Source organism: Natator depressus, chromosome 1 (assembly GCF_965152275.1).
Source record: "Natator depressus isolate rNatDep1 chromosome 1, rNatDep2.hap1, whole genome shotgun sequence".
NCBI classification, from domain to species: Eukaryota; Metazoa; Chordata; order Testudines; family Cheloniidae; genus Natator; species Natator depressus.
In genome coordinates this window covers 151173002-151200247 of record NC_134234.1, presented here as the reverse complement: position 1 = coordinate 151200247, position 27246 = coordinate 151173002, and the positions used below count along the sequence as shown (strand labels likewise).

General features: G+C 40.2%; 1 protein-coding gene across 1 annotated transcript in view; it reads left to right on the top strand.

Annotated features, from left to right (window-relative positions):
- The first annotated feature begins 2903 nt into the window (after window positions 1–2903).
- The window catches only part of MED14 (mediator complex subunit 14), a 51623-nt gene continuing 27280 nt past the window's right edge, over window positions 2904–27246 (top strand). The window contains exons 1-16 of the mRNA XM_074968986.1: window positions 2904–3085; window positions 5122–5148; window positions 9843–9948; window positions 11329–11502; window positions 12461–12590; window positions 14341–14469; window positions 14835–14942; window positions 15832–15964; window positions 16589–16739; window positions 18926–19037; window positions 19799–19924; window positions 20698–20776; window positions 22544–22703; window positions 23108–23302; window positions 25597–25731; window positions 26212–26288. Of these exons, the coding sequence (XP_074825087.1) occupies window positions 2904–3085; window positions 5122–5148; window positions 9843–9948; window positions 11329–11502; window positions 12461–12590; window positions 14341–14469; window positions 14835–14942; window positions 15832–15964; window positions 16589–16739; window positions 18926–19037; window positions 19799–19924; window positions 20698–20776; window positions 22544–22703; window positions 23108–23302; window positions 25597–25731; window positions 26212–26288 (2024 nt within the window). The remainder of the gene's footprint in view (window positions 3086–5121; window positions 5149–9842; window positions 9949–11328; window positions 11503–12460; window positions 12591–14340; window positions 14470–14834; window positions 14943–15831; window positions 15965–16588; window positions 16740–18925; window positions 19038–19798; window positions 19925–20697; window positions 20777–22543; window positions 22704–23107; window positions 23303–25596; window positions 25732–26211; window positions 26289–27246) is intronic.

The following is a 27246-nucleotide window of genomic DNA, read 5'->3' as shown; positions in this document are numbered from 1 at the left end:
AGACAAAGTACATTTATGTTGTATTATTCTTACTTACTAAATTGCAAAATTCAGTAATTCACTATCAATGTCCCAGTTAGTTTAATTTAGTGAGGTCTATTGAATGAAAGAAGGTAAGTTAGATAATGTTTCAGTCTCACATCTTCAATGTATAGAATATCCTCCATTAATACTACATGCATTTTACATGGAATTAAATTGCAGTACACTTTAAAATAAGACATAGAGCTGTGATATTTATCTTACTTAAAAAAAAAGTGATGTTACATTTTATGTTGCACATGTACAGGATACCTTGGGCCTGATTCTGCATTCTTTAGTCAGGAAATATCACTTATTTATATGATGGCATAATATTTTCATTTGTTTGTTTGACTACACATTGAGCAGAATTGTTTATTGAACTCTCCACAGTGATATCCAGGTTTTTTTTCTCAGTGATTGTAGTTAATTTAGATGCCAAACATATGTATCAGTTCATATAATTTCTTCTGATGTGTATTATCTTGAATTTGTCAACACAGAATCTTATCTGCCATTTTGCTGCCTATTTACCTGCCTTTGACAGGAACTTTAGAAATACCTTGCAGTTTTCTCTAGTGTTCACTATCCTAAATAATTTTGTGTCATTTGCAAATATTTCACATTTTTCAGATTATTAAACATATGTTAACTAGATAATCCTGGCCTAGGATGGAGCCTTTGCTACTCAGATTCTTTAAAAGTCTGTGAGGAATTGTGTCAAAGGCACTTTGGGAAAGTCCAAATAAAACTGTCAGCTGGTTCTCCATCTATTATTCTGTTGATGTATTCAAAGAATTCTATCACATTAGAGAGGCACAATCCTAAAATTAAAAATAATTACCCATCCATGTTCTGCTTTTCCAAATTATCTTTTAAAATATGTTCATTAAATTATGACAAAGGTAACATAAATATTTAATAATAATACATTTTGAAAATGAAACCAGTTACTCACTGGTTCCTTATTTTCACTAGTTTGCTTCAACACTTGAGGCAGATATTTTCCTTTCTTTTGCCTCTTGCTTGTCGGTTTGCCGCCTTAGGCTATAATCAGTGATGAGCTGCCAAAATCTTAACAACCGGTTCCCTATAAAAAGTTCTGATTTAAGGGATGTGCCCCAGTATGTATTTTTTGTACCAACAGGGTTACCATACATCCGTATTTTCCCAGGAGGAATTTTTAAATGTTAAAACATTTTAAATGTTAACATTTAAAAATTCCTCCTGGACGGCAATTTAAGAACCAAAAAGCCTGACCTATCCGCGAAAATACGGATGTATGTTAACCCTGCCTAAAGTTCTTTTTTAAAAAGATGGGCCTGAACTAGAAATGAGCTCCTTTTCACATGCGTGCGGCAGGGGCTGGCTGCGGGCAGGGGGTGGCTGGAGACGGGGGCTGGCTGCAGGCAGGAGGTGCAGGGGTGGCTGGAAGCAGGGGCTGGCTGCAGGCAGGGGGTGCAGGGTGCGGCTGGAGACAGGGGCTGGCTGCAGGCAGGAGGTGCGGGGGTGGCTGGAGGCAGGGGGTGGCTGCGGGCAGGGTGGTGGGTACCCACGAGGAGAGCAGCAGGACGCAGCCCAGGCCCAGCAGTCGGGGACCCACCAGGCAGCAGCGGGAGCCCCAGGGCCAGGGGACCAGCAGCAGCAACAGGGTTCATGCCCAGGGCCAGGCGGCAGCCCACATGGCTCCCTTAGCTCAGCACCCCCGGTGGCTGGAGGAGGAATTACATCACTTCCCAGTCAGATCCCATTAAAGCCTCAGCGCCCCCTGCAGGGAAGCGCGTTAACAACCGGTTCTAAAACTGCTTCAAAATTTAACAACCGGTTCCCGCGAACAGGCTCCAGCTCACCACTGGCTATAATTAAATGCAAATAGGGCATGACTAGGTCCGACTCTGTTTAGAGCGTATGATGTAAGGCCAAGGCAACATCCTGCGCAGCATTCCACCTTCTCCACATTATTAATATTTAAAAAAAACAAAACCGTACATGAGGGTGTCCAACTTGCGACACCTCTCCGGAGTCTGATTTGCAGCAGGTGGCGGCTCGGCGCTGTCTGAAGGCCAGACCCCCTTTAACGTGTCTCATGTTGGGCACCCGAAAACGGAGGCTCCCAACCGGATTGTGCACTTTGCGAAAGCCAGGCCGCACAAAGCGCGCGGGCCGGCCACTGAGGGCGCAGTTCCACGTGATGCCCCTGATCCGAGCCCCCCGCCCCCCGGGGACAGCCCGGCCACCCGACTAGAGCAGCGACTGCTTCCCGCCGCCTCGCGGCCGCTTGCCCACCCCCCCAAGCTCCGGGCAGCGGCGGGCCGGGCTCCCTCCCGCGCGCTGCCCCAGCGCCAGGGCCATTCCCGGGCTGCGCTCCGCCGCCCCGCCCCCTGCTGCTTGCCCCGCCCCTTCTCACTCGAGCAGCCCCGCCCCTCCGGCTCGGTCTCGAGACCCGTCCCCACCCGGGCTTGCGCCTGCCCCAGTCTCTGTCCGCACCCGACCATCTCCCCCCGCCCGCTCGCTCGCTCCCGCGTGCTTGGACCGTTGCGCGTTAGCCCCGCCCCCCGCGCTGCCTCGAGGGAGCCGCCGCTCAGCCCGCGGGGCTGCGGACGGGGCTCGCCGGAAGGGTTTTCGTTCCGGTCCGCCGCAGCGGTTCTCTTCCGGTTCGGCATCCCCCATCATGGCGGCGGCCCCTGCGCCGAGCGGGCTCTGAGCTCCGCGGAGGCTCCTGGCGCCGCCTTCTCTGCCCGTCCCCTGCTGCCGGAGCTCGGCCGCTCGCGCCGGGTCGTGGGGAGCCGCCGCGGGGTCCCTGCGGCTGGTCGGGTCCCGGGGGGAGCCGGGGCCCCGCGCGCGCGCGCGCTTCCTGCCCGGGCTGGCGCGCTGCCGCCCCCATGGCGCCGGTACAGCTGGAGAGTAACCAGCTGGTCCCGGCCGGCGGCGGCTCCGCCTCGGCCCCGGCCCCCCCGGCTCCGGGCACCGCCGCGGCGGCGGCCAGCCCCGGCTACCGGCTCAGCACCCTCATCGACTTCCTGCTGCACCGGACCTACGCGGAGCTGACGGTGCTGGCGGACCTGTGAGTGCCGCGCTCGGCGCCCCGCTCCCTGCCCCTGAGCCCTGTCCCTGGGGAGGGTGCTGGGTTCCCGGAGCTGCCCCTGCCCGAAGCCTGCACCCCGGGGGAGCTAGACCTTGCGCGGCTTTGTACCTGCTCCAGGTTCATCCCATCCCCTTCTAAATGCTTGTGGGGAATCCGTCAAATGGGCTAAAAGGTGGAGAGCAGAGAAAAAGCTTGGACGGAAAGCATTTAAATTTGCCTCTAAATTAATTCTAGTGGTATTGGAACTTGAAAGTTTTTAAATTATCTACATTAATAATATGTTAAACTGAGAGATTCTTAAAGTCTCACACTTAAGTGCTTTAAAATAAAAAAATAGCTTGGACAATGAGAACAAGCTCGTCCATCTTTGTCTTGTTTCCTCCTACTGTTGGTTGCTGCGATGCTTGATGTGAAAACACAAACAAGGAGTGAATTTAAATCTAAAGACTGTGTTTAATTTAGTGTCTAAACTATCTCTCATCTCTTGAGCTATTCTGATGAACGTTCAGGGTGGTGTAGATGGGTATACAGAAAGGAGTAACTTATTGGGCCAATGAGAAAGTACCCATAGTTCTGTGCAGAACAAGAACTACTGAATCTGATGATGCAAACTGTATATCCATGGACTTGCTTACTCTCATGACATGCCCACTTTAGAATTTCAGCTGGTTTTGGAGAGGCACATTTGTGGTGCACTGACGTTTTATAAATCCTATCTACAGGTAATCTGTAAAGAAAATAAACAATCTTGGTTCAGTGTCTAGTGTGTGTTAATTTGAGTTTTAGGGTTTTCACAGTAAAATGCACTGAATGTAAGTGCTACTGACTTCTTGCATTTTCACATTCAGTTAGCTCTATGTATTATCAAAATATTTGCATGAGGCACACTGTGTACTGTGGTATGATACCAAACATTGCAACTTCATGTAATTAATACAAAATAAAAGTCAGGGTTAACAGTGCTTGAAGAATATGTTGGACAGTTGATCTACTATTGAATTATAGACTGTCCAGGATCTCAACCAAATGTGAATGTCCTAGATTTTCAATGCATGCCACATGTTCTGTGCATTTGGCTAGTAGAGGGGCTCCTTAGCGCTATAAAATATGCTTATTTTTGCATGAAGATCTCCCTTGCGTAGAATTCACTGTCCCACACAAAGTACTGACCTGTCCAGATCTGTGACCAAAAATGTAGCTTCCAAGTACAGAACAAAAAATGCTTTCTGCCCAAGAAGCTTACAATCTAAGCATGACAAAACACAACAGACTATTATAAATAGATGGGAGGAGTTCAACAGAGACAACATTAGTCAGCATGATAGGTAGTGGTCTGTGCACAATAGTGGCCTAACCATTGCAAAGCTTTTTCTAGGCATCATGACAAAAAAGAGTTTTGAGGAGGAATTTGGAGGTGGATAATGAGATAGCTTTGCGAATATTTACGGGCAGCTCTTCCCAATCCACCTCGTATCATTTGGGCCAAAAGTTATGCTATTAAGTGACCTACATTAAATGAGTTAGTTCGTCTTTGACAACCCTCCAGAAGACAGGACAATGAGCTACAGTGATTAGGGGCCTTATAAGTACTTATTGATATCCATATTGGCTAGCTCAGCAGAGAGACAAAAGTCTTTCATCTCAAGTTGATTCTTCTAATTCCAGTTTTAGTCAGGCTGGTAGATCATAGTGGTGGATCTCATGCTGATGCTGTCTATTTTGCACCTGTTGTATGTATAGACAACTCTTATTTCTAGGGCTATCAAACTAGCACTTTTGTTGAACAGTAAAACTTGACAAATTTAGTTGCATGAATATTGAGAAGTACTACACAACATCTTGGAACACCCTTTCCAAAGTGTGTGGTGTATTCATGTTGGAGTAGTGCTAACTCTTAAATTTAATCATTTCATAATGATAAGATCTCCTCACTGGATGCAAATGAATGTATAGGTAAATATCTAAATGTTTGAAATGTAATATAACATTAAATAATGCTTTTATGTTTTTATTAGACTACCAAGAAAGACTGACATGGAAAGGTGAGTCACAACAAGAGTGGGCTATTAATGCATGCTTAAGTTTAACATTAAGGTGAGTGTGGGATCATTGAAATAAAATATTTTTTCTTAATTCAAGACTTGTCTGAATAAAAGATGATTTCTTTTAAAAATGATTTCTTTATTGGATTGTCCTTGTGTTACTGTATAGAAGTAGCATTTTTCATGATAGCAATAGCAACGTTAATTTGAAACTACCTAGGATTGTTGGATTCTGTTGCTAATGTGCCTCTGAACCGTTCTTTCCCCAGCAAGAAGTGCAGTTCAGCTGAGGGCATTACCCTTCTGTGTGGGAAGAGATAAGACATTAAAACTTGGAGGATGGGAGTGCCTGACCTGATATTGAATCTAGCGGGAAAGAGAATAAGAACCTAAACAAATACAGATGTGTCGAGAAGGAAATTCTACCAATGCAGGACTAGTAGCTGAAAAATGTACATAGAATAAAGAAGCCTCTTGTTTGCCCGTCCTATATAATAGGAGGTCCACCTTTTCCTTAGACAACAGTTGAGGAAGCTTTGTTTTATGACTTGGGAACCTGTTTTCTTCAGAAATATATCCCTCTTTTTTTACTGAGGTCAAAGTACTGTACTTAATGTGCTTATTTTGGAGGTTTGAGTAGCTTCTATAGAACCTGCCAGAATATGTAATGTTGGCTTCTTTGCTATCTGTGTTAACTCTTTTTCTTATTGATCTAGTTTAGTTTTGAAGATATACGGAGATCATTCAATCACAATAATTCTAATGACAGTTAAACGGAAAATGCTATCTCTCAGGTCAAGCATGTACTTTGCATAATATGGCATAGATTTCAATTGTACAAAATTATTTTTTAACGGGATTTAATCCAGGGGTGGGCAAACTTTTTCGCCTGAGGGCCGCATATGGAAATGGTATGGCGGGCCAAGAATGCCCGGTGGGGGAGGGATGCTCTATGAGGTGTAGCATGGGGGGGCTCTATAAGGGATGTTACCGAGGCGGAGAGAGGGAGGGACTCATGGGGTGTGGTGCGACGGGCGGGCTCTATGGGGTGGTACCGGGGACTCCTAGGGGCCCTGCAGGGAGTGACACCAAGCACCATAGGTGGAGGCAGCTTAGCTGAGACGAGTGCGGCCCCTGGGCGTTTTCGAGGCTCTCGAGGGTGGGGCCATAAGAGTGGAGGAGGGGATTGGATGCGCTGCTGCATGGTGGGGGGGACGGTTGTTGTGGGGGGGTTTCCAATCCCAGAAACAGCATGGTGAAGTCGTGACTGTGCGGTGTGGTTCTGCGTGCTGGAAGATAATGCTCATCAAGGGAATTGTGAGTCGGGGGCAGGGGGAGTGCTGGGTGGAGCTGGGCAAGGCCCTGACCTCGCTCCCTAGCGGGAGCTTGAGGGCTGAATAAAAAGTCTGATGTGCCGGAAGCGGCCAATGGGCCGTAGTTTGCTCACCCCTGGTTTAATCTTTTCCACAACCAGATCCTTGTTTTAGGGGGGTCAAAAATTGGGATGTTTTCTTGGGACTTCTTTTCTCCTCTTCTCTTGAAGACATGCTGCGTGCCCAATATTCTCTCTTCTCTTCATTTTTAATCTTCCATGTTTCTTACAATTGTTACTCCATTTGCTACAGGCAGTGGCATTCAACCTGTATCTTTAGCCCCTGGGGATGTTCAGTGGGGGGTGGAGTGGCATACGTGGCTGTTGTGTCATTTGTGAGTTTAATTGGAACTTGCTTTGTGAGGCTCACACAGTCAAGTTGGTCAATAGACTGAATCAGCTTGGGTGTCTTTCACCAGGTGGGGGAGAGGTAGGAGAAAGGAAGGACAATGCTTGTGCGTCTCTGTAACCATTTAACAATCTGTCGTATCTAAATAGAATTGTGATATTTGGATCAGTATGTGGTAAGCTGCAGTGTGATATTAGGATGTATTTTTGTTGTTGTCTGATGCCATTTGGTGAAGTGGTTCTCTAGCTCTCTAAGGTTGCCTACAATTGCTGTAAGGGATGTTGCTTAATTAATCAACTTACTCATTTGCTCCTGCATATGAGAGCTGCCATAGCAGCAGTAATGATGCAGAGAAATTTAATAGTGCCAGACTCCTGAACCACCTCTTAAAGGAATAGTGGTTGCTTGCAGGATGCTGTCTTGATGACAGGCAGTATACACCCATCAGTGATGAAGGCGTGATACTTGGCAGGCTTAAACTTAACATGGATTTTAATTAGAGCTTAAGTCCCTTTCTAGGGTTTTCTTCTTGAGGACCCCTTGATAAGCAAAGCTTGTAGGAAATTATGGATCCTGATATTTTAGGATCTTTTTGAAAGATATGCAATTTTATTATATACAATGGACACCACTAATACTAGATTCTAACTGCTCCACATAGATAAGAGTAAATTACTTTCAGTATTACACGCAATAATACAAAATAGCAGTTGGACAGGAAACTACCTTGATATATTACAGTGGTACTGAGAACTTATTTGTAATGCAGTGGGGAAACTATGGGTTTGGGTTTTGATAACAGGTAACTTGTGCATTCTCACTGTTCATAATTCCTGTTTCCTTCCTTGCTCTCTAGTGACATATAAAGTAGTGTATATTTTTGATCTAAGTGGATCAATGACTTACATGATACATATTTTTAAATTGAACTTGCAGTACGTCAACTCTTAAGGGTCCTGCTTTCCAATGGATACAAATAGAAGTTGAATTCTCATTCCTGCTTTACATCAGCAAAGAGTTCCTGCTGGGAAGTATTAAAAGAAAACTCTTGTTCAGATACTTTGAAAAGCTATATAAACTTTCAGTTTTCCAAAATAATCTGTGTTTTTAGTCAGTGAATGAGGTGTTATGTCTCAACAAACAGTAGATGTCATTTTAATTTGCATTAAGGGCCCTGTCTACACAGGAGAATGAAAAGAATCTACTTTTTTAATTAAAAAGCAAAAGTTTTGAACTTGTTTTAACGTAAGGTTTTAGTAATTAAAAATAAATATTAAGTTACAGTAATAGCTCTGAAACATTGACTGACTTTGCCTCCTAATGGCAAGAGTTATTTACTCCTACTTCACTCCTAATCTACCTTCTGGACAATTTTTTTTATACTTGCTAAATATCCATTAATACAGAGGAGCAGGCTTTTTAGTGATCTCTCTTATGTAGTGATCAGAAAATCTGTTATGCTCTTCTTTTATACTTACTTGTTTTATACAGGCTTTACACTAGCTTTTTGAAGAGCCATCTTCATCAAAGAATATGTCTCTTAATAAAGCCAGATGCAAGCTCATACATCTAAGAACAAAGACTGTAGGTCACATTTACATGATGGGGGACTATATCTCGGAATGCAGTGGCTCTATAAAAGGCTTTTAAGGATAGTGATGGATAACCAGTTGAATTTGAGCTCACTGTTCAATGCTCTAGCTAACGGGATCCATGATAAACTGAGGACTATATACTACTACTAGTAGTAATAGTAGCAGGAGGGTGGTATTACCTCTGTATAGGACATTAGTGAGACCATTATTCGAATACTGTGTCCTGTTCTGGTGCTAACACTTCAAAAAGGATGTTGAAAAATTGGAGACGGTTCAGAAAAGAGCTACAAAATGGATTTGCAGTCTGGAAAATAACACTATAGTGTGATTTAAGGGGCTCGACCTTCCCTAGCATAGGCTAAATAGATTATGAGATGACTAGATCGTGACTAGAAATACTTACATGAGCCACAGATTTCTTATAATAGAAGGCTCTTTAATCTACCAGGAAGATGCAATGAGAACCTGTGGTTGGAAACTGAAGCTAGAAAATTTCAGATTAAAAACAAGATGCAAATTTTTAAATGTAACTGTTAGAACATCTTGCCTATGGATGTGGTGATTTCTCCATCACTTGAAGTCTTACAAGACAGGATATATTTCTAAAATATGCTTTAGTACCAACAATTTTTTTTTGGCTTGATGCAGAAATTACTGGATGAGGTTCTGTGTCCTGTGTCTTGCAGGAGGCCAGACTAGGTGGTTATAATGGTTCCTTCTGGCCTTAAATTTATGTATCTTTATTGACTACAAATTTTTTTTTTTTTTTTTTGTGAATTGCTTAATGTAGCTTAAACCTTGCAGCAGCATTTACAGCAAAAAATTGTGTAAGTTCAAAGTAACTCCTTGGAAGTCAATAGGTTCTGACCAAATTATGTGAGATCAGAAGCTTCCCATACCGTAGATGGCGTCTTACAGACTGGAATGAAAGCGTGAATTGAGATCCAAGCATTACTCTCTGCCTTTCTTACCTGCTATAGACAGGCTTCTGCTGTGGTGAAGAGTACAGATGGGGCTATGGATATAGGCTGTGGCCAGTATCTAATAGAGTAATTGTTAAAAATGTGGGGAGGGAGGAGGGGGGAAGGACTGGACATGTAGCATTTCTGCAAGTAAAGAGGAAAAAAACAAAAGTCTCAGGAAGGCATCCTGAATTTTGACTCCTCAGCACCACGCCCTGATGTATAAAAAGATTAAACCATGTTGTGGGGAAAAAAATTGTACAATTGAAATTGATGCTACATTTTGCAAAGTATAAACTTTATGTGATGCATGGCATTTTCTATGTAATTGTCTTTAGCAAACTGCACTGCAACTGAACTGCAGCTTTGTGAGATGTTTCAGTACTGACTTAACTCTTGATTTTTTTATTTTACAGAAAAATAGAAATTGTGCAGTTTGCAAGCCGCACACGTCAACTGTTTGTTCGATTATTAGCCTTAGTAAAATGGGCTAACAATGCTGGGAAAGTGGAAAAATGTGCGGTAAGTTAGCAACTTAACTTGGTATAAAATGACCTAAAACTTGTCGGTGAGCTTTTTAGTACCTTCTGAATAGATTATAAAATGCTCACATTAAAAAAGCCAGATTCCATATGATAATGTACGTGAAATGTACATTGCTCTCCTCGTTCTGTTCAATAATTGTAAGTTATATTTTTTATAGTAGTAATGTCGCTTCTCTCTTTAAGAGACAGTTACACTGTTGCAGTAAACCCCAAAAACTCATGAATAGGGAAAGCAAAAGGCATGACTGCATATTGTCTTCAATATTATTTTATCAGGAGTGAGAACATTTGGAGGTTAGGAGATGGGGTGGGGGTGAAGGGCAGGGGCATTGATCTCAGCACTAGTTCTTATTGTTACACTTGGTTGCATTATGTAGGCACTGTGAGATAGTAAAGTCCTGCTGTTGGTTAAATGAGTTCAAAGTCCAGCATGTTGCAAAAAGTCAGTTTATTGGCAGAATATAAATAAGTATGGTGATAATCCAGTAACAGTCTGCAAATTAACTGCCACAAACGTACCATAGTATGTAGGAGTGGAAACCTCTGTTGTGGAGTACAAGCTGAAACCAAATGATTCTCCTTAACATTCCATCCAAAATACTAGACACACAAGGTGGATGAGAGATCTTTTATTGGACCAATGAGTACATTTCCCAGACCTGAAGATGAGATCTGTGTAAGCACAAAAGTTTGTCTCTCTCACCAATGGAAGCTGGTTCAATAAAAGATTTTACCTCACCCACCTTGTCTCTAAAATATACTGGGATTGACACAGGTACAGCAACACTGCCTCCAAAATACTCTTCTTCTCCTAATTCTGGTGTTGGATATCTCACAGATGAAGCATTTGTGAAATTACTTAAAAAATAAATAAATAAAAAACTCCAAGGTCCCATTCACATTTTCCACATGCTCTGTGAAGAGAAGTAAAGAGAGCTGCCACCCACTAATGGAAGCTCTGTTCTCGGAGAACTTTAAATTGTAGTGCAAAGGCAGGAGCTAGGACTGTTCCAACTAAGCTCCCTGAACTTGTCTTCCTTCCCTAGGAGTTTCTTAAATTCAGACTTGAACCACCCTGTAGTAGAAGTGAAATGAGGTACTTACCTTTGATTAAAGAGTGGGAATCTGGTATTTTTATCTATAAAGGATTTGGTGATGGGAGAAATAAAATGTATAAATGTCCTTGATTAAGTATTTATTTAAGAAACTACCAAAATATTCCTTTCACCTCACCCCAAATATAGGCTTTTTTGAATTGTGGGGGGTGGAGGGAGAGAAAAGGGGGAAATACTATTTAGAGATACTTTGGGCAAGGGATTGACTTCAGCAGTCAGTATTTTTTTTTTCTCTTTTATAGATGATATCAAGTTTTCTAGATCAACAAGCTATCCTTTTTGTGGACACTGCTGATCGTCTGGCATCACTAGCTAGAGATGCTTTGGTTCATGCTCGCCTGCCCAGTTTTGCTATCCCATATGCTATTGATGTGTTGACAACTGGGTCATATCCACGTCTCCCAACATGTATAAGGGTAAATGTCTTTACAGTATAGCTGAAAAAGATCCCTCCTAAAATATCTTATCAGGTAACAAACACAAACTAATGAAACTAATGGTGTGAAACATCTTTCTCCTCCTGTAATTACTGCAGATAAAGTACATATTTCTCTTTGAAGTGCATGCTAATACAGAACCAATTATAAAATGTGCAAAATTCTAACTTGTTTATATTTAGAATATTTCTTATTAACAGGCTAACTTTTCCCTATCAAGGATTCTATCTTGCTAGACTACTTCTGCTCTAGGACCCAACATAGTAACAAACCTTTTTCCTTTGTCATTTATTGGTATTTGCACACACTATACCAAAACCCCAGAAAAATATACAACTAACCTAAAATGAGATTGAAATCTGCTGCTCACACTGTCTCTGGTTGTAGCGATGATCCTCTTAATACATGCTATTATAGTATCCCTCCAGGATTAAACAGCAGCCTTTTTTGTATCTAGAGATCCATGGAAACACCTTCAGCTATCTTTAATGCTGCTTTGTAATTTCCTTGTTTAGCTTGCATTCTGGTTAAGCAAGCTTTTCTGAAGTCATGTAAGACCATAGAACTTTAGATTATTTTTCTTTTAAATATAAAAATTTGGCTATCAACCTTAATTTTTGTAGCAATATCATTTAAGAATACTAAGGCAACTTGATGTACAAGGTCTGCAATAGTCTAAAGTGGGCTGAGTTTAGTGATTTCTTCCTAAATATAAGGTGGTTTGTCTAGGGCACAATCCAGTTCACTGGAAGGCAAATTCAAGAGGCTATGGAATGCGTGTTTTAAAACTGCCTGCTTTTAAATATAAATACTGCCTCCTATTCTACTTTCAGACTTCCAGTGTTAGTCTTCTGTATCGTTTATGAAAGTTAATTTATTTAGTAGTGGTTTTACTTCGGTTTGAGAGAGATAGACATGTTGATACTTACCTTAACAGGATAAAATAATTCCTCCTGACCCAATAACAAAAAATGAAAAGCAAACCACACTTCATCAGCTAAACCAGATTCTTCGACATCGACTGGTGACTACAGATCTTCCTCCACAGTTGGCGAACCTTACAGTTGGTAAGGACTTGAAGTTACTTTTAAAGACTCAGTTGTTTCAGGCTAATTAAAATAGTGATTTTAGACTTTTAACTAAAACATGACTGGGAAAAAGTTTCTAAGCATCTAAAAAGGTTGAAACCCTGCCCCTATGGGACATTAGTGTACATACTTCCCACAGCCTGAAAGAATTGGGAGTCATATAGTCTTATTTAAACCCACCGTACAAATCTCCAAAAAGCCCTACTTTGACAACAGAAGGAAAGGTTGCTCTTCTGTTCTGACTGTAGCATTGGTCTTCATGAGCCATTGTTTCTTATATTTCTGCACAGTTTCTAGTGATCAGGGGTCTGCTCCTACTCTGTGTCCTCCCCTACTGATGCTTGGTAGACAAAATGGCCTCACCTTTCTGTTTCTTCCCACCCTCATTTCCTGTGGCTCGTTTTCCCTTTGGTGTTAACTAATAACCTGATTTTAGCAACTAGGGTTTTGCGTTTAAAATTGTCCATTAGTGCATGTAATAGTAAATATGAAGTCATTGAAACTTCAGTATTGGATCCATTTTTCTCTAGGCAGGGTAACTGAATTGGGTTTTTAATCTTTGAATTTTCTGGATTTGTCAGTTACTCTGTCTAAATGTGTAGTATTTGGTAAAAATTTCAAAAGTACTTAAGTGACTCAGTTCCTTTTGAAAATTTTACCCATTGTGGCCTTTGTAAAAGAATGGTAAGTTATATAATCATATGGCATACTTAGTCACATGATTGCAGTGGCCCTTGAGTGGAAGGATGGTCCAGTGGCTATGGTGCTAATCTGAGACTTGGGTTCAATTTCCTGTTCCACGATGGACTTCCTTTGGACCTTGGGCAAGTCAGTCTTCTGTGCCTTGGTTCCCTATCTAAAGTAGAGATAATACTGCTCACAAAGGTGTTCTTGGAATAAATATCTAAGACAGATAGGTGGCCTAAATAGCCTTGCTTGTGTGTGTGTCAGAATCTCTCACACCTGCGGATGGAACTAGAAAAGGTCAAACTTGGTATGGGTAGCCTTCATCAAGGTGCATTACTTGTACTAAAGTTGGGTGTTCGCAAATTTGTAAATGCTTGAACTCTCACTTGGGGGCACGCACAGGGCACTTTGTACACTTGTGTGCATTAAAGAATAAAAAGATAAGGCTAGAATTTCAGGCTTGGTCTAAAATGAATGCTGTTATTGGCATAGCCATGTCAGTCTGGGTGTGAAAAAACAGTTGTTCAGACCAGTGCAGACACAGCTATGTTATTCAGGGAAGCAGTGTTCCTACACTGACAGGAAAAACTTCTTCTATCAGTGTAGGCTGCATCTACAGTAGAGGGGTGTTCTGGTATAGTCTCCATAATTGAAAATGCATTCTTAGTGATTGGTGAAGTAGTTCATTAGCCTTTCATTTCTGGAAATGTTAAACTACCAGTTAAATATTTTTTTCACGTGATTCAGTGTCTGCAGGCTGCTCAGGAGATAATCTATACTGAACTGACAGGTGTGTTACAAGTCCTGACTAAAGTAATACTGTTTAAGGAAATTTACATGGGATGTGCCCACACTGTGCTGGCTGGTATTTCCGCTTTCACAAACATTAATAGTTGTCTAAATTTTTATAGAAATGCAGGTAGCAGACTAGGGATCATAAAAGATTAATTTTGTTTTATATTGGAAGTCTTCTTGCACTTTAAAGTTTGAGGGCCTGTTTAGCATGCTGAGCATAAAAAAACTAGCTTGAACTTTCTCCTAGCTAATGGCCGTGTGAAATTTCGAGTTGAGGGGGAGTTTGAAGCTACCTTGACAGTGATGGGAGATGACCCTGACGTTCCATGGCGCCTCCTCAAACTGGAAATTCTGGTTGAGGACAAAGAGACTGGAGGTAACATCAGACGTCTTTTATTTTTACTTTCTTAATGTTGATCTGGGGAGCTGCTCTGAAAATGGTGTTTTATTAATCAGCATTAAAACTAATTGTACAGCCTATGTTTGCACTCTACCAACTTGATATGGATAAATCATACATATTGTCCAGTTTTTCACTACCTTGCTCTGTGTACTTTTTACCTTTAGGGGTACAGTCTCAATGGCATTTCCCCAAATATACTGAGAAAACTGTTTCTTTTCAGTAGAACCCAAGTTGCTAAATACCTTTTAACCTTTTGGAAGCTCTTCAGTGTGGTAGTCTTTTCCTAAAATGACTTGATGTTTAGATCTCTAATGTGAACTATTTTTAATTCATGGAAGATGGTCGAGCTTTGGTTCATAGTATGCAGATCAGCTTCATTCATCAGTTGGTTCAGTCTCGACTCTTTGCTGATGAGAAACCACTTCAGGACATGTACAGCTGCCTACGTATCCTTCCAAAGATGGCTTTTTAATAGAATGATGTAATAGCCTCACCCTCTAGTGATTAGAGCTCAAAAGAGAACATAAATGCTGTTAAGCTCAAGGATAATGCCCATTAGCGTAGAGGAAATGGTCTTTGGGGTTATTCTCATGGTCCAGCAGGAAAGATTCATTGCAAGAAGCAGTGTCTAATACTTACCTGGATTGTGTCATTCACTTGATTGTTCAGGTCACCAGGAAGCAAACAGGATGGGTAGCTTTGTGTACTAAACTGTTTACCCCTACAACACTTGGGTAGCTGCATGTGGCAAATGATCTAGAATAAAATGCTGACTTTCAAGGTGCAGTAGCCAACAATCTTTATTGACTAATAGGTGCAACAAAAGTCTACAAACTGTGGACAGTAAAGTGGAAAATAATTTATGCACGAGTCATTACACTGACTTCGTTCACACAAGGGATAAATTAATATTTGGGTAGTGTGAAATACTTGTCAATGAAACAAGTGATTCTGTGCAAAAATAAAAACGTTCTTAAGATAAGCTTGTAGTGTAATAACAAGAATGTAAGTTTTTCTACCAACTTCATTATGAACTGCATTTCTTGTAATATTCTCCCATCACCAAAAGGCAGTCTGATTTCAAATATCTGAAGCAGTTAAACTTCTAGGGTACTCTTTTCTAAGACAGGATGCTGTGCAAGAAGTTAGATAAAGACAGCTTTGAAAATACTTGACACTGTACAAAAATAAACTACCACCAAGTATTTATCTGTTTTGGGGAAGCAGTGAGTATGTATAAAGGACCATAGAAAAGATTTGTGATGTTCTGTTGTCTTACTGTGAATTGGTATAGCATACAGAGGGTGTTTGTATTTGCTTAACTCCATTCATTAGACTCCTTCTGCTTATCGCTTCAATTAGAAGTTTTGCATTCACAAACACTAATGCTGATTCGGGAACGTTGGGGTGACCTTGTGCAAGTGGAACGATATCATGCAGGGAAGTGTCTCTCACTCTCTGTTTGGAAGTAAGTTAAATAATTTTAAGGACTTATTTATGCTGAAAGACATGCAAGAAGACTCTTAAATGTTGGTGTATTTGTAATTAATAAACTTAGCCAGAATTTTCAAACCTGAATTTTGAAAGCTAGATCTCCTCAACTACCATATTTAATCACCTAAATATGTGGTCTGAATTTCAGAAATGCTGAGCACTTTCACATCATATTGACTTAGGTGGGGATGGTGGGTGCTGAGTGCCTCAGAAAATTGAACCACATTTATTTAGGTGCCATATATTAGCTAGCGTAACTGTTGATGCTGTTTTGATTCATATATCTAATATGCTTTAATCTGACATCTTACTTGATATCTTGCAAGTAGTGAGTCTTGTAAGCTAATTTATGTGCTCAGTTTAAATATTTCATTTTATCACTATTCTTCTAATCACTTTTAATGTAGCGCAACTGGCTTAATGTTTTCTGTGCAGTGCTTTTGTAATCAAATATTGACTACTGAAGAAACGTCTTCCTCCTCACTATGATTACACTAGCTGTAATATCACCACATGGCTTGGAGTGCTTCAGCAAGAATAACCTTTAGACTGTTTTAAAATATAAAATTATTTAATATTGCATTTTTTTAATTTAAAGCCAACAGGTGGTTGGGAGAAAAACAGGAACTGCATCTCTGCACAAGGTCACCATTAAAATTGATGAGAGTGATGTCTCAAAACCCTTGCAAATTTCCCATGAACCTCCCCTGCCAGCTTGTGACTCCAGATTAATGGAAAGAGCCATGAAGGTAAAACTCTCCAGCTGCAGCAGGCATTTAGTTTTCTAAATCAAGCATTTTTAACTATATTGAGTTAATACATAGTCTCACTACCAGATTCTATTCAAAGAGTTCAGACTCTAGTTCAGCATCAAATTCTGTTCTTGGTTAGGTGCCATTTCTTTTATGACCTCCACAAATTGCTGATCTAGAGGATATTTCACAGATTACTATAAAATTTCTGAATGCCTCACTTACTGTATCACAAAGGGGTGGTGGAAACTACGGCAAAGAGTTTAAAAAGTAACTAATGATTTTGTGTGGCCAGCTTGAGACATCTTGAAAGGTCTAATTTTCAGGAGTTCCCACATACTCGCCCTCTGAAAATAGGCCTCTTCAGAGTGTCTCAAGTTGGCCACCCAAAACTACTAGTCATGTTTGAAACCTTGGCCTGTATTTATAAGTATTATCCTAAAAGTTTAATACATATTCAGTTTTTAGAAATGTACAACTTGATTCTGCACAATAACTGTAGATAATCTCACTGGTCTGTTTTATTGAATCTTTAATCTACTAATGCCCCTGATCTTAAACTAACAAAATATGTGGGGATAGTCAGAGTGGTCTGAAATAAATAACTATAACCCTCATTCCTATTTGGGTGCGATATTTACTTTGGTAACTTCCCTTGACATGGTACTAGTTAAGTTTGGCAAAACAAACCTCTGTTGCCCTGAATTTTTAAGTAATTAAGTCTTTTGTAACTTCCTTGTTAAGTCAAATTGTGACATGCTGATACCAGTGCTTACCATAAAAAGTAAGCAATAGAAATAGTTAACTCAGGTTAGTTATATGATTCTCAAACCATCATGAACATCCTTACAGTGGGAAATCTTTACAGCACAAAACAAACCTTAACTCTGCCCCTCTAGAAGTAACATTAGCCCCTGATCTTCCATTCTTTGTTGTCTTCATACCTAAGGCTTGATCCTGTCAACCCTTTCATTGTAAGGATGAAGGACTCTGCACCCCGCAGTTTTTTAAGAAGTTTGGACAATAGTTGGCTGATAGCCACTGATGTAGTAACTGTACCATGACCTTCCTTCCACTTTCCGGCTTACTTCATAACAGATATAAGGAGTTTACAGTGTAATTATATAGGCCCCAAGTCAGAAAAGCACATGCTTAATTTTCAACATGTGTGTAAGTCCCACTGACATCAGTGGAACTCAAACATGTGTTTGAGCACCCTTCCTAAAACAAGACTGCAGTTTATAGAGGTATGTGTGAAGCCATTTTCAGTTCATGACTTACCACACACTGGTTCATTTCATCTCACTGTTCTAACTTGGTGATCTGAGCCTAGAGACCTTGTATGCATAGTTACGCACTCCCTCTGTATTTATTGTTGTTTGCATAATAATCACATTGGGTAGATTGACAGTAAGACATCATAGTAGTAAGGGCCTAAACAAAACAAAAATCTTAAGACAGATGAATCTATGGAGTCTTAATGGAGAATGATGACTTGAAGTAAGCTGTTTGTCTAAGCAGGCTGTTGTACAATATTTGTTGTGGTTTTTGTATGGTTGTAGAAGAAACTGGAGTCATCCAATATGTGATTATGAGGAAGGAGTTCCACTGCTATTGGTCACTGAGTTGAAACCCTTTGTTATGGATGGGTAAGATTTGTTTCTGAGAGCTTGTCTTACATGCTATAGTATTAGCAAAAGTGTGAATTTAAACCACTATAGTTATATTGATCTAACCCTGAGTAGACACACTTTTATTCTGGTATAAAGAGGGCATTTTTCAGGTTAGCTTCTGTCTTTTTGGAAATGGTTTAAGCTAAGCCAAAAAAAGCCCCTCTTACTCCAAAATAAAGTGTTTCCACATGGGCAGTTATACCAGTATAACTTTTGAATCTTTTCTCTGCAGACAAGCTGTAAGTTCTTCTAGTTGTCTCTCCCCCAGTTATCCTTCGGTGTTAAGTTGCTGCACTAGGGGCAGAGCTAAGGTTATTTTGATGTTGGCCAGACATACTTTAGTTGTGGGTACAAATTTATGGTGTATTAAGGTTCACAGAGAATTGTACAGTAAACCAATCTAAAATGTTCACTTGTAAAGTTAGGAAGTCTTATTCAAATGTATTACAAGTTCCTGTCGTAGTACCTAGATTTTATTTTAAACTTGCTCTTGTAATTTTATTTCTACAGATTGACCACTTATCAATAGAAAAACTCTTAATAGACAGCGTGCATGCGAGATCTCATCAGAAACTTCAGGAGCTGAAAGCCATCCTTAAGAGCTACAATGTTAATGACAATTGTATGTGTGTTTGTTATGACTTCTACATTTAATCTTATTTCTTTTATTGTGTATGTAAATGGTTTTGTCATCTTTGTCCCCCTCACTTCTCAGTTCCTTGTTTCTCAGTGCTTCTTTTAGCTTAATGATACGTTTAAAAAAAGTAAAATGTATTCACAAGCAGCAAGATATGGTTTCAAGTCGTCATACATTGATAGCTGCTTTGGAAAGTTTACGTACTTAACGTGTTCCCAGCAGATAATATCTAATTTTACGTATAGCACAGAAGCTAAAGTTTGTAGTGCATTATGTTTTGGATGGAGGGGCTGAAGTCTTCTAGTCTGAAACTTGTTATATTCTAAAATAAATAAAAGTCCTTTCAATGACTTCAGTAGCCTTTGGATTGAGCACTTATGTCTGATCCAACTCCTATTGAAACTGATAGCAGTTGGATAGGGTCTTCAATGTTCTTTATGCATCCTGTTGTTCATAGGTGTTAGGGATTTGACCGTTCTCCCTTAACTATAAATTGCTTTTCTGGCTGCTTTTCCAGCATTAACCTTGTTTCAACATAGGGGCCTTTTTTCTTGCAACTCCTTACTTGCATGAGAAATGAGGTAATGTGCAAATAGTCCTGCTGAATTTGGTGGGAGTACTTACAAGTGAGGATTACTGATATGGATTGGCAGGATTAGGATCCTAGGTTTGGTTGACTGTGATGGGCCATTGTTTAAGTGGATCAGAACGTCATGTGCGATGTAGTAATTTTAATTTTTATTTAGCATTCATTGAGACGGCTCTTCCAACTCTTGTTGTTCCAATTTTGGAGCCATGTGATCGATCAGAATGTCTTCACATTTTTGTAGATCTTCATTCTGGAATGTTCCAACTAATGCTTTATGGAATCGGTAAGTAGGTGAAATAGGTCATACTTAATACTTCATAAATATTCATAAAGCTCTAATCTTGCTTCCTTTATGTGAGTAAACTTCATGTGAGTGATTCCACTGACTCCATGGAACTATGTAGATGAATAAGGCTTACATGAGTGAATGTTGCAGTCTTGGTCTAAAATTAGGTATATAAATTTACAAATCCTTAATGTGACTGGATTTTCAATTAATTTAAGATACTTTGAATGCTTAATCCTTTTACAATACATACTAAATAGTTAGGCTTTGTTTAAATTGCATGTTTTGTATGATTCATCATGATTGGATGGTGCTTTTATTGGATGGAGTGATTTAATGCACATTATATTTAGAGTTCTGTGTAAACAACTGGTGTGACCTAACAGGTTTTAAGATTCTGCTCTTGTATGTGTGTATTCAGCACAGCATGGCTAACAGGTTCGGTGACTTAAGTTTCAAATTGTATGAGAAAAGTGGAAATAGGTTAGTTTTTCAAAACAGTATAACTAATTTTTTGTGCTGGGGTAGTATTTCAAAAGTTATTGCTCACTTTTAAGAGTGTGTGTGTGTGTGTGTGTGTATATATATATATGTGTGTGTGTGTATATATATATATATATATATATATATAAAAAATATAAAAAATGTGGGTATATGTATCAAATTAAACAGAAATACAAGAAGTTGTTTCTTACTCAGAGGTCCAAATTTCACTATTTACAAAGTAGATGTTAGACTTTTTGCTCACTTAAATATTTACATTTTTATAGACCAGCTGACACTGGATGACGTAGAGAAGTCAGTCAATGATGACATGAAACGCATTATCCCTTGGCTTCAACAGCTCAAGTAAGTGATCTTGGAATTATTCATTTAACTTACATATTATGAATTATAACATATAAGAATAAGTTCTTTAGCATTGTGGGGACGTATCCTTTCCCTATCGCAAGTAAGTTAGGGTGCTGGCTATCTCCTCTTCCCTCTGCTGGAGTAGACTCCGTAGCCCTTTCCTAGCCTGCCTTTATCCCACTCTGTCTGAAAATCCCTCCCCATGTGAGTTTGCACAAGGAGCTCCTTTGTAGTTGGGCTTCGCAACACTGCATGAGTGAAATCTTGTCTCATCTGAAGTCCATGCCAACTCCTACTGACTTCATTAGGGTCAAAATTTCACCGTGCGTGCAGACCTGCACAGTGTCCCCAAATCCTATTTCCCTCCTCCCACATTCTTACACAGTTGAATGTTACTAGTTCTGCTGCAAAAAAAATCTCCCCTTTGTAGCAGCAGAGGAAGCAACAGGAGTTGCCCATTGTCAGCATAATGCATTCCACTTATTATCCAGTTATTTTAGCACTTCAGTTTTGATCTGTTTATACCATTCAGGTATGTTCTAACTTGTAGATTTAGATGTCCTCTGAAGCCCTAAGATTGCTGCACCTAATAATTTTAAGCAAATAATATATTAATCAAATATATGCCCTTATGTCCCTAGAGCCTTCCAAGCCTGACTGTAACAAATAGTACAAATACAATTTAAAGCCATGTGAAAACAAAATCCCGTCTTCTGTTCCCCCGCTGCCCTGAAGCTCCCCAAAATCCCAGCACACTACTGTAAGAGTCGTACTCTATTGGCACCCTGGGAAATTATCAACATTCCTGTGTTACAAATTGTGGCCTGTAACTGAAGGCCAAGATAGCATTGCAATCCTTGAGGCAGCTCTGCTCTATTCTAAAACCGCCATTAGGACATGGCAGGCTTACTTTTGGGCATTATTATCCTGACTTGCAGAGGTTCCAAGCACCCAAAACTCCAGCTGGAGACCACAGAAACGGGATACTCAGTACATCTGAAAATCAAACTCTATATCTCTGGCTCATTCTCAGACCTAGCTGTGACTTGTTGTCTTGCCTGTGTGATCAGAATCCAATTGTATATATCTCAAATATAAAACTGAATTGGAGTCAGAATATTAGGATAAATGTGCTGTAATATCTTCTATGCAGGTCAGGCCGCCTTCATACCTGAAATTTCAGGTTCATATAATTGTGCTAGAAAATAGCAGAAACCAACAGAATAGTGCAGTATCAATGTCTGTTTAAAAAATAGTGACACGGCTTGCCAGAACACTGAAGTAAGAATAATTTTTTTCTTCAGTAAGTTTTCTTTAATGGGTCATGGTAAAGTTGGAAGGGGCCACACTGTGAACTCATTAAAACCTTCAGAGTTTTCTAAGGTGTTCTCTAATTGTGTAATCCTACAGAAATGTTTCCAGCAAAGTCTTTTAAAATCTCACTGAATATAGTTCTCAAATGAAAGAACACTTCCCTGTAGTCTCTAAAATCCAAGTGTGGCAGCAGTAAGAATCTAAGCATGAAATGAACTATAAATAAATGAAATTGAATTATCGTTACCGAAGCTGATGGAGACAAAATATAAACATTAATAGTGACAAGTAAATCAAATTTTTAAAATTCTATTGGTCTAGGGTAATTAACTTTAACCTCACTTTGTATATAACTTTTAATTTGATAGTGACCCTGTATGACTTATTGTTTTGGAGCATTCTAATACATAAAAACTCAAAGCATTAATGTTTTTTCTTTTTTAATGCAAGGTTTTGGCTTGGACAGCAGCGATGCAAACAGTCTATAAAACATCTACCTACAGTAACCAGTGAAACATTGCAGCTAGCTAATTATGCTAGCCATCCTGTAGGAAACCTTTCCAAGCACAAACTGTTTATCAAACTCACTCGCCTTCCACAGTACTACATTGTAAGTAATTGGAAAACACTTTTCTGAACTTTGTGCTTGGAGACAAGCATAACACACACTTTTTTTTTAAAAAAAAATGTTAAATACAGCATGTTAGACTATCTACCAGTGATGATTGCTTTAAACGTCTAGTCCCCATTTCTCTAGCTCTGAGGGTCTGTCTGTTAAGCAATATGGTTTGTATGAATGTAATCCGTTTTTGTTACCCCACAAGCCTTCTAGCTTTCTTTTTATTTCCTAGCAGGCTGGTCTCCCTTCTCTTCCTGAGTTCTTTTCCCTACTACAATATAATCTTTTTAGAAAGAGACAAAATAGTTTTTGGAAGAGGAAAAAAACCTAATGTCGTTAGTTTTTAATTTTTTTTCAAGGTTCTTCTCAAAATGAATGTTTTGTTTTAAATATAGGTGGTAGAGATGTTTGAAGTTCCTGGCAACCCCACAGAACTGGAGTACAAGAATCATTTTCTGTCTGTGAGCTGTCCTGAGGGAGATGACAGCCCTGCTACTGCACTTTTACTACAGCAATTCAAACCAAACATAGAGGAGTTGGTACTAGACACAAAAAGTGGGAAACATGCAAAAGGCGGTGCCAAGCGCAAGGTTTGTACCTCCATATGGAAACAGACATTAAACCTGTGTTTGCCTTCAGATTGTGACTAGTGTCTGGTTGTAGGTGAATTATAAGTACCTAAAAGATTAATTTGTTCCAGTTCAAAGCTAAATGCAGCTTGTGGGGCTCGCTGCCAGCTTTACTAATGACATACTTGAAATGTTGCGTCACTTACATCTCACAACAATTAGGGCTTGTCTACATAGGGAAATGAAGCAGAATGGCTATTGTGTAATAAGCTACTCTGCAGTAGCTATTCCAGTGAAGTTATTGCGCTTTAAATACACACCCTACCTTATTCCATAATAAGATCCATTTGTAGATGAGACTTTAGTCAAATACCCTTTCACTGTGTATGGTCTTCCCTTGTTTTAGCAGCTATACAAACAGATTAGGGGTCTTGAGTCATTCTGACTTTACTACTACTAGTTTTGACAACCTGGGCTTACATATTTATTTTAAATAAAGTAGATGTTAGATAAAGGCAACATTAATTTGTTATATTGGAATAGTAATAGTAACTTAATTAAACTTGACTCTGATACTCAAATAGTTGATCTGTTTTTAATCACTAGAGTCTAGTAACCCTAAATTTTGCTTTTACATGTATACAGTTTTAACTGTTTATCTTTTTAAGTAGTCTTTGCCTACTCTGCCTGGTGTTATCATGGATTGAATATATGTAGAAGGTTTTTTAGGGAGATATTTTACAAGAAATGGTGAATAGATGGAAAGAACTTTGAGTTCACGTGATGGAGTTATATAGTGTAAATTTTCCAATTAAAAATGTGATGACTGTATGAAAAGTAATAAAGTTAAAGGGCTCTTGTTCAGTTTTGAACTTGGCAGCTTTGTGCTATCAAGATCATCTATACCATTTCTTGGTATGGAAACTTTAAAACTTTAATCCTACAATGAGATCTGCATGGCAAAGTCCTGCTGAAGTCATCACTGAGACCCCTGCAAGGAGCCTGTCTGTGTTGTGCTCACTGCAGGGTCAAGATCTAGAAAATTAATTTTCAGCTCCCAGTCCTATGTGACTATGGGTATGTCTACACTGCAATTAGACACCTGTGGTTGGCCTGTACCAGCTGACTTTGGCTCGGGCTGTAGGGCTGTTTAATTGTGGTATAAATGTTTGGGCTGCAGCTGGAGCTCTGGGACCCTCCCACTTCACAGAGTCCTAGGTCCTGGGCTCCAGCCTGAGCATCTACGCTGCAATTAAACAGCTGCTTAGCTTGAGCCCCGCCAGCCTGAGTCAGCTGGCATGGACCAGCTGCAGGTGTCTAATTGTAGTGTAGACATACCCTAACTGTGTGGAGTGTTCTTGGACCTAATGTTTAAAGATATATAAAGTGTATGTTTTAAGTGTGACTTTGTATTTCATTAAAAAATAAACAGGATGATTGTGGTGATTCCTGGTTATTTCAGTTGTGTTTAAGTAACTCTTGTTTGTGTGGGGGGTTCTTTTTCTTTTCTTCTTAACTAGACCCTTGTCTATGCTACATAATTTTGGCAGTTCTGGAGCCTTTCTAGTTTCCGAAATATCAGATATGTTTATGCATTATCAGTATCCTGTTTTACAAAAGTATACCATCTTACATATATTAAAGTGCTTGTTTATAGGGTTGTGTTTTACATTTTTGCTGCAGTTCCTTAGTGTCGTCTGCTGATGTTTGCACAGGGAGCTCCTTTGTTACAAACTAACTTCAGATATAATGCAATGAGGAGGCTGTGACTGGACAGTGAGAAGGGATAGGGGAAAGGATGAGGCAGCATCAATAAGATGCTGTGATTATTGAGCAAAAGCTAGTGTATTTCAAATATTTCAGTGATACAGTGAATCTGTAAAAAGTGTAAGTAGGAGGTTTGTTGAAGTCTTGTGGCTTAAGTGAGTATTCAGAGGGAATTTAAAGGATTGTAAGGTAATGTAGATTGCAAGTCCCAAAACCTTTATTTTGAGGAGTTGATCTCGTCACTATGTGGAAAGGTACTTCAGGTTGACCCATAATATTTTGGGGGGTGTACTGTGTGTGGACACAGTAAATTAGTTTGCACAAGGAAGGTTGGAAAGTGTGTTAAACACTAAATTGTTTTGTGAGAAAAAATTATAGAATGGTTTTAAATGAGCCCGGTTGAGTCCTCTAACCCTTAAGAGTAACCATATGTGCCCAATGAGTATTAGCTGATCAAGGTTTTGTTCTGCATTATCACATTTTTGCAGGGTGACCGTTTTTATTCCAAACAGGCTAGTACATATCATCTTTCTCTGTTTGAATTCTAGCTGTCTGGTGATCCGTGTTCTGTAGAATCTAAGAAACCAAAACGGTCTGGAGAAATGTGTGCCTTCAATAAAGTCCTAGCTCATCTTGTAGCAATGTGCGATACAAATATGCCATTTATAGGACTTCGTATGGAGGTAAGTATTATGAGATTAAAATTTTCTTGGAATTTCTTTATACAAACTGATTTATCTATATTTGGGGGCATGTGCTAACATGTCTTCCGACATGCCTGCATACTGCTCTTTCTCTAGTCCTCTCTGCCTTCCATCTAAATGTCAGGAATCTGTTTGCATGGGCCAACTGGGTGCTTTAGAGCATGGTCCCCCTACTCCAGCTGCAGCTGTGACTCCCTGCCACAACTGATGCTCTGGAGAGGGAAAGGGGACAGGGGACAGTGAAGAGAGAAAAGGGGAGATAGTGGGATGTCAAGGGGAGACGAGATTGTAGTGTGGCCCCCTGTGTTCTCAATTTTCCATGCTCAGAATGTGAAACTGTCACTTGTAGCAAGATACACACTTTGGGAAAGTGCACACTCTCTCTCCCTCCCCCTCCCCCCCCACCCCCCCGCATGAGTTTGTTTGTTATAACTTAATGAAATCTTCCTTTTTCTTTAGTTGTCTAATATGGAGATTCCACACCAAGGAGTACAGGTAGAAGGAGATGGCTTCAGCCATGCTATACGTTTATTAAAGTAAGATATTGTTATACACTTCATTTTATCAAGTACGTGAACAGTATTAGGAAAAAGGAGCATTTAAAGAGTTTGACACCTTGCAACACTAAACTTTGAAAAGCATTTTCGTTTTAAACAATGGCTTATTTTATACCCCCAGTCGTTTAAGGTAATGTGGCCTGTGGTGGGGAGGGGAAGAGTAGGAAAATAATATATTGCCCTTTATTGTTGGAACAGCCAGTACTGGTGTCTGCTCATAGATGAGAATTGACCAGCTTAGGGGCGTGGTCTCTGTCTCTTCCAAACATGACAAATGCACAGCAGCTATAAGTAAGGCTAAGATTCTGTTGTGTATTTTTAGTAAGTCATGGGCAATAAAGAAAAATTCACAGAAGCTTGTGACCTATCCCTGACTTTTATGGCAAAATGGGGAGCTGCAGGGTCCCCACTCTGCCCAGGCTCAGAACTGTTGGGTTCCTCCACCTCCTGTGGCTCTCAGGTTGGGGCATCTCCGCCTCCTGCAGCGGCCCAAGCGCGTGGGCGGCGGCCCGGAGCTTGCAGTTCCCAGCCACCACGGGTGGCAGAGAGACCCTGCAGCTCCCTGGCACTGCAGGCTCAAGTCACGGAGGTCTCTAGAGGTCAAGGATTCCGGGACCTCCGTGATAAAATCGTAGCCAAGATCTGTCCATCCTTGTTCCAGCCAAAGATGGCTTGCTAACCTAGCATCTCTTGCTACCATCCTTGGCAGGAATTGCAATTCTACAACTAGCCTGTGTCCCAGGTTTCCTGTGTATCTCTTAGCAATCGGGAGGCTAGAACCTTGGCTTGGGACGTTTCACAGTACCTCTCTCCAGGAATGTGAATTATACTAATACATCCAGCCCATAGTTCTTACCAGCTTCCTTCTCATCCTTCTGCCAGGTGAAGGCTTTAATATAGCAGTGTATGGTTTTCTTGAACTGTACTTCCTTCTTCA